The following is a 12,567-nucleotide window of genomic DNA, read 5'->3' on the forward strand; positions in this document are numbered from 1 at the left end:
TCGACATTGTTGGGGGTGGTGGGCTGCTAAACATCGCGTGGTGGGCCTACAGCATGTTAACACGTACTGTGACAATCTAAGCACCAAAACGGAATTTAACACTAAATTGAAATGTTGTTGTGACTACAAACAATAGCCAAAGCCTAATAGTGAACATTTTATTTAGTTTCATTAGTAGATTGCGTATAGGTATGCCCCTAAACATAAAAAGCTCAATTGCCAAATAGATTGCAAGTTAGGCTATGCTCCCATGTAGGAAACTCGATTAGTTTTTCTGTTTTTTGGTGTAGCGCCTCAGACCATTCAGACAAGTTAGCATACTGTTCTGTCCAGACTGGTAACAAACGCAACACTAGCATTGATAACACACAGTTTTCAGCGGTATAATCATGTTCGAGCGAAAAAAGTTAAAAATCGTTACCGGTGTATAAAAAAAGAAGCACACAACAAGATATTTGAAGAAAGCATTAGGTATGTGTAATATTTTACATTTTGATTGCAAAAGGCACGTAACAAAAAATCAGTGGACTATTTTGGAAGTCTGTGGACAATTTAGAGCAGCATGATAATTGTCAAACTTTAAAAGCAAATCTAAATTTTCGTGCAGTAAAAAAAATACAAATCAAAATCACTGAAATGAATTGGAAGGCTGAGTCTTAACAGAAACCCTTCCGCTCAAATAATTAAACCAATAGCAGCATTTCAACAATTTTTCCAGTGGATTCTTTCTTTGTTACTTATTTGTGTGATCAAGCATAAGCAGTTCAGTGACCCGGTTCCTCGTCTCACCATCTTCGTATTTTGATGCAAATGTCTGAATTTCTGCTTCGATTTCCTCCTTTGTTCTTGTTCCAACACGACTTCGAGTATCCTTCTCCAGAGCACCACTTGACGACGCCTTTCGCATGCGACCCAAAGATCTTAAACGTTCAAACCCCGTGAAAAAAAAAAAAAAAAAAAAAAAAAAAAAACACATGTTTGACCCAGCCAGATTATATGTTGCATTTTCTTTCAAAGGTAATAGTGCGATATCATTTTACAAAAAGCTACCAGAGAGCACTTAGAGCTCCAGTAATTTCCTAAAATTTTTTATCTAATTGAGATTTGCGTAAATCTTGTAAGATTTTAAAGTAAATTTAAATAGTAACCTGAGCAACCAACTATTGTATTTTCTTGGGAAAAAATAACTATTCGTCACAATGCTGCAGAAAATGTATGGTGTTTTTTATTCATGACCTGTAGCTTGATTGTATTGGGAAAACGTTTGTGCAGGGATTAGCGTAATTCTAAAATGGAATGGCTGCCATGTAAATCTTCCTGGTGAGTCACAAGATTTTTGTCAACAACATCATAAATGGAAAAAAGGGTGATATCATCACGTTTTTGTTTTGCCACAAAAGACGAACCGTTGGGATTGCGGTGAAACAATTTTTTATGCCACAACGATATTGTTATTTGAATGGCTTGTACCATAATGTGGTTGAATAGTCATTGACTCGTACTGGGTCGGCAACCTCTGGAAAGCCGAGTGCCAATTTACTTGTTGTGCCACAGTGGTAATGGCTTTGCGTGTGGACATTTTTGTGCGCAGTAGTTTGTACCAGTAGAATTAAATAGTGATTAGAAAATCGACATGTTCAAAAGACTAGGCTTAAAATAGTTTCAATTATATCAAAAAGTACTAAAATGTGAACCCCAGGAAGTTAAAACACAACACCTAAGTTAACTTTTTTAATCTGATAAAAATATAGTAATCAATTGTACCTCATGTTGCCGACTAAGGGCAACGAAGTTCGAGAAAGGCTCAAATAAATTTTGGAGTTCTTAATCCCAGCAGCAAAGGAAGACGTTGAAGATCGCTTGGTGCTGCTTGGCGCTATGCTTAAGTTACTTTGTTTAAATCCTTGCTTGTCCACGAGGGCAAAAGGTTCGTCGTCTGAATCATCTGCGTCGGCGTTGGCTGTTGTTGAAAGCAAAGAACGTTCAGTCAGCGAAAAAAAATCACATAGTTTCTGTAAAGGCATCAAGTCAAGGGTGCAGGCAATTCATACTGTTTCGACCTAATAGGTCTCAGCAGTGCAGCTGGTGGCAATAGATAGACATTGGAATAGTTTGTGTTAAACCATTGCCGTATACTATGTAAAAAGCATAGCTTGCGCATTTTCAAACTGAAACAGTAAAATGCTTTTATAAATCAATTAGGGAATTAAATCACCTGTGTATAATAACTAGCCAGTGATTCTTAACCCTTTTCCCTTAACTCCCCATTCAGTTGTCGCCCCCACTTTTTTTCTATTTCTGTATAGTACCTAAAACTCCATGCGAACAGGTCTTGCATCCCAGGTTGAGTGCCACTGTATTGAACTATTGAAGAGATACAAATGAAATTAATTTCTTGATTATAGTGACCTCTTGACAACAGCAGTGTATCGGCTCCGTGAACCCCGTTTGCTGGTTTTCCTTTTGGCCTCTTTTTCATTCGTCCCTGGCATGCGCAGATGTACCAGCATACTCGATACTTCGAGAAAATGCCGCAACATTTTGCTTGGCTTTGTTTCTTCAGACGCGTTTCCGTAGCAACCTGTAAGTGAAGTTATAATGTGTTTTTTTAATTCACCATTAGTATTGGTTTTAAAAACGGGTAGACAGTTCATTTTGATCTTTCTGTTTTGTTTTATGCGCCATTAATATATGTACAACCGGTTTGAAATACAAAAAAGGTGCACTAGTTTCGCTTTTTGCAAACTGTAAAATTGCTGAGGGCTGGAATGCCAAACTCCTAGTTTCTGCAGAAATTCTGTCGTTTATCGGTACCGAAAAATTACCATCCAGGATGTGCATGTAAATCTGACCTCAAACTGAGCACAACATTAGCATAGTTCAGCAGGTCAGCTTAAGAAGATTATGCGCGATATGACCTCAGGCAAAAACGCGCCTCTCGCAGATTTGTTTTGCTCTGTACAACCGGACAAAACTGATTTACAATGATTATAAACCACTTCCGTCTGCCAAATCTACCAATGATGTATGGATGTAAAATTATGTTTCTAAAAGACTAATGTTCTAATGGCATCTGTTATATACCTGCCCAGTGTTTTTTTTTTTCTCCAGCGGTTTCCCAAATAAGCAAATATGGCTATTTTTTGGTATTTAAATGAAACACTTGCGGTCTCTTAAAACTACTTAGCGGTCACCCAAACCAAACCTTAAAAAAAACCTGTACCTGCCTATCATTAAGTATCTGAATAGCCTTTTGAGCCCAAAAGAAGGTTGGTGGTCTTTATATTTTAAACAACACAGTACACTGATTTAAAAGCATACATAACACTTTTCCGCGCAAATTGCGGAAAGTTAGCTTTGGTAAAGTCTTAAATATGGGTAAGTAGTTCTATCGTGGTTATACAAACCATCTTTTCATTAACAAGGAAACATTAACTATACACTGCACAATCTTTAGTTGTGATGTTAGATTCTGCATGGAAAACGCTATTCCTATCAATAAGAGATGTTTTACTTAGCCCACTTTATCTATTTAATCTTTCTAACAATTAACCGATCATTCATTGCATAAGATTTGACAAAGAAATCGAAATTAAAAATTTTGAAGAAAATCATTACCTTAGCAAAATCGTGCGAGGCTTCTTCAAGTCGATCTGCTTTGGCAGCTAAATCAATTAGGGCGGAGTGGCGTTGCTCCAATCCGGTTGCAACGTTTGAAGCGACCAGTGTTTTTACTTCTTCCACATGATCTCGCAACTCCTCCACTTTGTGTTCGTCGTACACAGCGGGCTTTCTGATAGGGTTAAAATCGAGACTTTCGTCGTAACTGCCGACTTCTGCTGAAACGTGATGCGTGAAATTGGAAATAAATGAGGCAAATAAAATAAGGGGTTTTCGGTTTAGTGGGTGGCTATGGATGAACAAATTTTTAAATTTTATAGCCGGTTGGTCTTTTGTGATCCTTGTTTATCACAGAATATAATTTGTTATGAATGGTTGTCAGACGTTGGCGTTTAGACCTCGTGTGTGGTTTTAATTTGTTATGTTCTGTTTTGGAGACAATTCTTTATTTACCTTCCGTTAAGCTGCAAAATGATTTAAAACTTTTCAAATCGCTAATCATTTTCAATTTGTAATCCCAAGATATATAGATACAGGTCGGAAAAATGTAAAGAAAAACTAAACGTTACCAATTTCTGGAGCTTGGTCGTTCTTGTGCTTCAACCTTTTCCACTTCTTGGCCAAACGCAATCGCTTCTTTTTTCTGCGCTCTTTCGAAGAAACGATCATTGATCCGGTACGACGCCTTGACGGACGTACATGTTCGGGAACTGCCGTTATTGGGCTCTCTACGATTGGAGAGAGCGCCTTATTCGTCTTTTCCCGTTTTACAGCGACCTCAAGTTTCAAGTTATCACGAACGTTGGCCTTTTCTTCGTGCAGTCTCGGTATATCGCCGGTGCTGTGTCGTTTTGTTGCCTCAACTTGGACAGCTAATTTGCTGGAAGTTGCCTTGAGTTTTCCGGCACTGGGCAGGGAAGAATAACCGTCCTCGTTTCGGAGATTTGCGACTCGCTTTGAAGTAACGTTGGCGGATGGGGTTTTTGGCACAGTGATTTGTGTTGTTGGCACCTTTCCAGTATTGTTAAAACTCGCATCTTTGGCTGTCGGCACGGTTTCTCGTTTATTAACTCGTTGATTGTATTGTACAACATTGTCCTTTTCCTTGCCACGTGACTTTTTCTCTTCCTTCTTTTTTAATTTCTTTTCCTTCTTTTCCAGCTTCTTCTTGGCCTTTTTCTCACCACTTTTTGTGTTGAAATCGTTCTTATCCGAAGTTTGTTCAACTCCATTGTTTAAAACAATTGTTGGAACTCGCGATCTTAACGAATCTCCATCAGTTTCTAGTTGTGACGCAACTGCTCTGGATACGGCCCTCTCTCGTTTTCCTTTTATCTTTTTGGGCTTCTTCTCTTTTTTGATTTTGGTTTTCTTTCCTTTCAGACCTTTGGCGTCGGATGTCGCCCGATTTCGAGAAATTTTTCCATTACCAGTGGACTGAGGTTCAATATAATCGTCGGCGAAGGGGTTCCGACCTTCTGGATACTCCTCCAATTCAGCGTTTTCAATCACCTTTGTTTTGACCTTTTTGTTTTTAATTTTCATTTTGCCTTATTGCCGAAGCCTGAGAACAAAATCAAAAATGGTCCCTGCACAGGCTACATTTGAAAAAACTTTTGTCCCGTGCCGCTTTTATAAGACTTATCCCTACGCAACAAACTTTCACAAGTTTCGTTTTTCGCCGCAAAGTCGGGACCATCAGGGAGTAAACAAGAAATTCGAAAACTCCATGTCGTCATTATGTTTTCGACGTAAATGTTAAACTCACCTCGTAAAAGTCACGTCTGTCTTTTGTCGAACAAACATGACAATACCAATACCATGTTTTTGCATTATTATACCCTTGCTTGATGTTATTCGACACCAAAAGCCTTAAATTTTGTTTCAGGTTTTGTAACTCATCACAACATAAGTTGTAACTTCTAACCTAAACACACAGACTAAATTCCTTTCAATTACCAAGCTAAACTTATTATTCTACTACCCAAATATATACACAAAAGTTTGCAAATGCGCGTGGCGAATTTCCCTTCAAAACTCCGCACATAACAATGCCGATTGTTGACAGACCAAAAAGAGGGAGAGGAGCAGGTAACTGCAAGAGATAAAACTCAACGCATGGTCAATGGACCGCGCGACAATCGAAAATACCGCACTGTCCAAAGCATAAGAACTTGAAAATGAAACATTTTAGGACATTCTAAGGCTAGCAAATCGCCAATTCTGGGACCATGACCTTGCGTTTCCTAACCTTACAGCAAGTCAAGTTCTTCTTTAAGTTTGGTTTATTTCACAGACTTTCTTATTTAAAGTATTGAGATACGACCTGCTTACCTGTACATTTCAATGAAATTCTGCATTTTTTAAAACAGACATTTCAAATTGCCATTGACACAACAAAATCCTTACTTTGCTTAACCTGTAATCGTTGACCTTGGGTCCCAAAACTCGCTTGCCAGACTAGGTATTGTATGCAAATGAAGAGTATTTCTACGTTTCCTAGGGGCAAACATACTGTTGTGTACCTGCTTGAATCAACAATACGCAGCAGGTTAGAATGTGGCACAGACAATTTCACACTCAACTGACAATCAGAACCGATGGAGCGAATAAACCACAGCCAAAGACGACAGTTTTTTGCGATAATAGCTCCGGGCACTTTTTTTTTGATGTTTTAGTCAAGCTGTGACGTCATGCTTATGTTTCGTCAGTGCGGTACTTCAGAATTTGGGGTGACGCATGTTTTCAATGATGACTTTCCTCAGTGACGCCAAGTTCATTTAATTCACAAACAATGGCAAGTGACACATAAACTCCCAAATACCGATCACTACCCATGAGTACCAAGTTGTTTTTAAAGTACGACAGTGGGAATACTCAGATTCTCTTTTTTTCCGGTAAAACAACAGAACAGTCCTTTTAGGTTAAGCTATCGTACCACTATGGACCTGTAGCACATGGTTGCAGTCATGGTTTTAGGTTGGGGTTCACTGTTTTTTGCTTTTGAGGTTCAAATTTTCGGATTCGGGTATATTCCCGTACGGGCAAATTATCCGTTAGGAGCAGGTTTGTGGTTTTTAAATCGGTTTAAATCCCAATTTGTTTAGTTTTGGTTCTACCTGTTAGCTACACGTTCTTATCAAAGTTTAAAATGATTTTGATGAGCTCAGCGCGACACCTTATGCCGGTTTCTCACCTGTTCTTGAAATCTTCAGTGTTCCGTACTTTGAAATTTCCAAGAAATTTTAATATACGGTTTCGACTCCCTGGTTTAAATAACTTTGGACTTTTTTGCCTTTTTTCTAATTTTCTTTAACTTATTTCAAGCAATGATGATTATTTATTGCTGCAAAGTACTGTTAGTCCGTGACAAATTATAACACCACAGTTGACGTACAAAACACCCGCAATATTTTCAAATAAGCACAGTATAACAACAAAGAAACAGACTGGCTATGATTACACTGGATCAAAACATGAAACATTGCACCCAAGACAGCACTTCCATTTAGGTTTTTACTACACAAAAAGAAAAATAATCTTTTAAATTGCACTTGCAACACTAAAATAAAATTGTGGAACTGCAACATTACCGGCAATTTGAGTTGAAAATATTGATAAGGAAAACTCATTATTAATATTTGTGTACTTATAATGTAGTTGGTTTTCAACTTTTCAAGGATGTAAAAAATAAATTAAGGTATATACTCACCAAAAGTTATTGCAAAAGTCACAGACATGGAAAATGCAAAAAAATGTGTCACAAGTCACTTTAGGCAGTGTAAAAAACATTTTGAACAGGTAATACAATGTGAAAATACTTCTTAGCATGACATGAGCAAGCAACATAAAAAAACAAATTGACAAGCATACAGGCATCCAAACTCAATTGTGTAAAAGGATTGTTGTGTACATACATAAAAAAATCAGCTTACAAACATAGATGAACAAATTGAAAAATATTAGCTACAATGCACAATATGGTTGAAATTCTTCCTTCCATTTATAAAATGTAATATTTTGGATTAGACTTGGTGAATTATATTCATTAACCAACAATGTGTGGTTGATTCCAGTTATCAATGATGCAACAGAAATACAAAAGATTAAAGTACAGAGAGCATATATGTAACTACTGGCTCTGTGATCAAGTTGTCTAAATTTCACTATTTCTGCAACAAAGGTCGAAACAGTTGTGAAAGAAGCAATAGTCCCGCTCTGAATTGCAAAAAGAACAATTTGCCCACTGCATGACAATTTGATCCAATATTCAACAACCATTGTTAAGGCAAGAGCAAGTGAACCTGTGAAATAACTTTTTTTTGAAAATTTTTTTGTGTAAAAATAGCTATTTTCTCAACAAAAATTATTTTTTTGAATGTAGGCCTTATTTACTGTCAATTATTTGTAATCCCTTTTAATATAAATTCCACAAACTGGAAACATTTTTTTTAGATTAGAAAATGTTATCTTTTATATTTAAGACACATATATTTGGCTTTTAAAGCATCATTAGTGCAGTAAAAAGTAACAAAAATGCTGATTGTGCTGCCCCTAAAAAGACTACCATTTATGATGTAAATATGTATTTTATTATTGTTGGCTTACAGGTTTAATGTACTTACCAATAGCATTTGCAGCCAGGGTCCCACTTGGAATACAGTTGAACACCTGCAAAGCACCTTTAAACGCAAATGTGGGAGTCTTTCTTGATAAGGCATATCTGCCTAATGCACCAATGGGTGAAATAATTGCACTAGCACAAAGTGAGGCTACAAAAGGGTTAGAATTCCAATACAGTGCAGCTATAGTTGACAATAGGATATTGAGGCTTGCAAATAGAAAGCAAACCCAAAGGTTGGCATGATTTTGATTAATCTCCCACTTGGCCCCTGAAAGAAATGTTGGATTGGTAAAACTGCTTGGCAAACAGAATGTTTACATGTTTGTTAAATATGCATACTTTAAGGCAGGGGATTCTAACTTTACTATGATGGTGAACACTTTTTAAAGCCCTATGTTTCACTGTGTACTGTACTGTACTGTACCACCTACTTCAAGAATTTACCCCAAAAGGCCACATCACAAACCATAACAAATGTAACAATAACTCAAAAAATGGGCTACAATAAAATGTTTTTCTGAATACAAAACTATCTAAACTCAGTGAGCAAATGCACCACTGTTGGTACTGTACTGGTAATTACAACACATGATAGGAACCATTGCTTTGATACAAACTGGCATTTTCTGTGTTTACTTTGCAATAAAACTGTACCTTGTCCATTTGAGAACATCCTAAAAGTGTCTTTGCCCATTTGGTACGAACAAACAAACGAAAGCAGACCAACAATGACAGCAGACAATGCAACAATTTGGGATTGACTATGGCCTTGCACAGCACCAACAAACATCATGGTAACTTGCTGGTTCCATTTTGAATATGTTGTTACTGAGCCACATAAGCCTGAAAATGGTGAAACAAACAGGTGAAAACAACTTAAACTACAAACCTACTCTATAACGATATATGTACTCATTGATGTTACATTTGGTTGTACAACATTTGTCACAATCCAGTTCTACATGATTCTGACTTTTTACAAATTCTGTTTTATTGCACACTAAACTCTATAACAGTGGTTCTCAAACTTTTTTGACCGCGACCCAAATCTGGGTTTTATGAACATCTCACGACCCAAGCCTCAAACATCAAAAAATGTATTAACGAGACGGACTGCAATTTTCGCCGCCGCATAGGAGTCTGCCCAGCATGTCAAAATGGCGGCAGGCCTAATGAGGTCGAAGCCGATTCGTTCGACAATTGCATAACACACATTGTGGGTTTGCAGCGCCATGATCACTGATAGAAGTGAATCCCAAATCTAAAAATGTTTACTTGTACGAATACATACACATCCTTTAACGCTAACTGTTACATCTCCCGTTCAGTTATGCAAGATTAACTTGTCCTATTATTTCCCGTGCTATGACGTTACAATCGCCATGTGCATAACAATAAAATTAGAAAGCTATTGTCTGTATGTTGTAATAATTGGTTTTACTGTACAACGTAGTCGAGTGAGGCGACTTTATTTCTGCATTAAGTAAATTCGTTTGTGTTTACTGAATGCAGTAATAGTTTGTTTGGGCAGAACTGAATCACCATAGCACGACCCATCTATCAATTTAGTGGTTAATGGTTGTCCCTAATGGTACAACAATAAAATAAACCAACCCGTAGTCAGGCCGACGTAGAGAAATGTGCTTCGATCCAGAGGTGCAGCATGAAAAAAGCCCATCAAAAAACTTCCAAACATGTTTGAAAAAAATGACTTGAAAATAACTGAGCTTGGATTCTCAATATTTGCTAATTCACTGCTAACAGCATGGTCAAGCGCAACACGAATTAAACACCCAAGTGTAGAGAATGAACTGATGTATATACATCTCATCAATGAAGTCAAAGTCAAGCCAGTGGAACAACTTCTTCGTTTTTGTTCTAAAAATTCAAGCAAGGAACTTTACAAGTAAATAGCTGCACCCTTTAAGTTTGAACTGGCAATTTACAAAATACATGTCTTCATTTAAATTAAACTTTTGCAGAAGATGGAATAGTCTAGAATAGTTTTACAGGATAAACACAGAACTGACATGCACAAAGTCTAAGTCATGATGAAAAGGTGAAGTAAGAGAGACCGAAAATATAACCAACTTTAGTACTAATTTTAAATTTACAACATATATTTCTGTTTTAACTGGGTTTTAACCTACCACCAGAAGTCCCAACATTTAGAGAATCAGTATCAGTGTTTATTGATGGCCGATCAATATCATCTTCATTGAGATGGGAGACACCATTTATCATAGTTGTGCGATGATCGCTTTCGTCCATTGCTGACATAATAAAGCAGCATCCTTTCGTGCCACTTATAAAATGAGAGCCAATTGATAGGAAAATAAATAATTCATGAATTAATATCTGCGGTGAAAAAAATGGTTTTTATTTCCGGTTAATATTTAATGGTAATAAAAGTTCATAAAAATTGCATATTTTTAGAGACACCGCTATAACATACACACAGTCCTGCACCAAAAATATTAATTAAAATACCAAGTTTTACATTTGGTCAACTGGTGTGACACCTAAATGATCTAAAACCCTTAGCATTGCACATTTAACTGCCTTTACAAGATACAGTCTTGCAAACATTATGGGGTAAAGGTGAGGCAAATTTTTTCCCAGAATGTGATGTCTGCTGTAATAACAACTCAAAGTCTTGCACAACTTCTTCAAAAATACCACAAACGAATGATATTGCAACTGCTGCTTTATATCAGAATATTCAATTGGAGCACTTCCCAACTCCCACAGATAATCAATTAAATATCTTTCTTCAATTTCTTTTAAAAGTGAAAAATCCACATTTTCAGTATCAGGCAACTTTGGATATAAACCATTTTTGACGCCTTCATTAAACTTTTGCAGGAGACAGGATAATCTAGAATAGTTGTACAGAATAAACACAGAACTACCATGACTAGAATCTAAGTCAAGATGGACCGACGAAGTAAGAGATACAGAAAACAGATCCAACTTTAGCACTGATTTTGCAATAATGTCAACCATTGGTAACCAAGCTCTATCAGTTCCATATTTTGCTTCAAAACTACTTTTGATATCTTCAGAATACTTGGACATAAATTGATGAACAGGTACACATGGTTTGGTAGTAGTTACAGGCCCATGTATTAGATCCAAACTGTTTGAAAGAATTTTACAAACACTAGAACAAGAAGTTTTGTCATTTTCTTCTTTTGTTTGATCAGAGTGGACATATTGTAACAATAGTAGTGTCACTTTTAATTGACTTAGGAATATACTATCACTTTGGCAGGCAATAAACCAAAATCTCAATGGTTGAGAATGTTTTGAGATAGAAACTGCATGGTACATAGCTGTCAAGCATTCCAACACATTTTCAGTTAGCTTCAGTTTTGTATTCAAAATAGCTTTGTGCATTTTCTGGCATGAAACACATTTAAGCTTCTTTAAAGTTACTTCATTGAAGCAAATGTATGGAACATCATCACTTTCTTTTGAAAGATAGTCGTCTTTCAGGACTGTTGATCTCAGAGATCTCACATCAAAGACAGGTTTTTCAGAAATAAAAACATCGCCACTTAAAATGTTTAAACTTTCCAGCAAGGGGAATGGTAAATCTAAACCACCACTTTTTGAAACAAAAATGTATTTAAAACTGTGATCATCAGGTTTGTCAGTAAGGTTCTTGATACTAGATGATAAACACAAAGTTCGAATTTGTGAAATTGTTTCAGGAAGGCAACAAACAATAAAGGAGTTTTGGGAAGTTTTTTCTTTTGTTGGAGTTTTTTTTAGTATCCCACTAATTATTTTCCGTTGAAGTAAAGAAACATTGACCTTAAAATGTATTACACCATTGGAGAAATCGACACTTCGAAGGGGTACATCCCAGGATGAGGTTGCTTTTTTGATGGAATAAATTGATTCTAACAACTTCGAATTATCGCTTTTGGAATCTTCTCGATTTACAGCGGTTAACAGCCTTGAAACTACACCCTTAGGCAAAATAAAGTCCACGAAGTTTTTAGTTTGTCTGTGTTTCACAGGCAACAAAGGAATAACAAAGTTTTTATCCCATTCAGGAAACTCAGACCTGATTGTTGTCCGTAGAAGTTCCGAAATTCTTCTCATATAACGTTGTTTTTGATAGTATTCTTCTTCCATTGTTTAGTGATTGAAGTTAACTCACTACTAAACTCAAAACAAATCGTGTTTCGCTTCAACGCACTTGGTGAGAACCTTGTGCAATGAAGCGTAACGATTGTGGCAAGGGAAAATTCTGAAGGATGAAAACACACGTGTCAAAACAATCTTGAAACTTAATTTCAACGCAACTTTTT

The 12,567-nt window shown here is 36.7% G+C and overlaps 3 protein-coding genes across 5 annotated transcripts; all 3 read right to left on the minus strand.

Moving 5' to 3' along the window:
• Positions 1-372: 372 nt before the first annotated feature.
• Positions 373-5,544, minus strand: LOC145205204 (uncharacterized). 2 transcript variants are annotated; one of them, XM_080077866.1, is made up of 5 exons: positions 4,191-5,544; positions 3,619-3,839; positions 2,410-2,581; positions 1,765-1,960; positions 373-920 (listed from the first exon to the last, which is right to left on the minus strand). In XM_080077866.1, exons 1-5 carry the CDS (start codon positions 5,164-5,166, stop codon positions 734-736), a joined length of 1,752 nt encoding a protein of 583 aa, XP_079933992.1. In that variant the 5' UTR covers positions 5,167-5,544; the 3' UTR covers positions 373-733. The 2 variants fall into 2 exon arrangements, with proteins under 2 accessions (XP_079933992.1, XP_079933993.1); XM_080077867.1 differs by having other exon boundaries at positions 3,619-3,836; positions 4,191-5,541.
• Positions 5,545-7,009: 1,465 nt separating this feature from the next.
• On the minus strand, positions 7,010-10,525 carry LOC145205203 (uncharacterized). Of its 2 annotated transcripts, XM_080077864.1 has the most exons (5): positions 10,396-10,525; positions 9,860-10,123; positions 8,900-9,088; positions 8,247-8,513; positions 7,010-7,925 (listed from the first exon to the last, which is right to left on the minus strand). In XM_080077864.1, the coding sequence occupies exons 1-5, from the start codon at positions 10,523-10,525 to the stop codon at positions 7,588-7,590; spliced, it is 1,188 nt and encodes a 395-aa protein (XP_079933990.1). In that variant the 3' UTR covers positions 7,010-7,587. The 2 variants fall into 2 exon arrangements, with proteins under 2 accessions (XP_079933990.1, XP_079933991.1); XM_080077865.1 differs by lacking the exon at positions 8,900-9,088.
• LOC145205202 (uncharacterized) lies at positions 10,396-12,470 on the minus strand. The gene has a single exon (XM_080077863.1). The coding sequence runs from the start codon at positions 12,389-12,391 to the stop codon at positions 10,742-10,744; it is 1,650 nt and encodes a 549-aa protein (XP_079933989.1). The 5' UTR covers positions 12,392-12,470; the 3' UTR covers positions 10,396-10,741.
• Between the last annotated feature and the right edge of the window lie 97 nt (positions 12,471-12,567).

This window comes from Phallusia mammillata, chromosome 8, assembly GCF_965637545.1.
Source record: "Phallusia mammillata chromosome 8, kaPhaMamm4.hap1.1, whole genome shotgun sequence".
Classification (NCBI taxonomy): Eukaryota; Metazoa; Chordata; class Ascidiacea; order Phlebobranchia; family Ascidiidae; genus Phallusia; species Phallusia mammillata.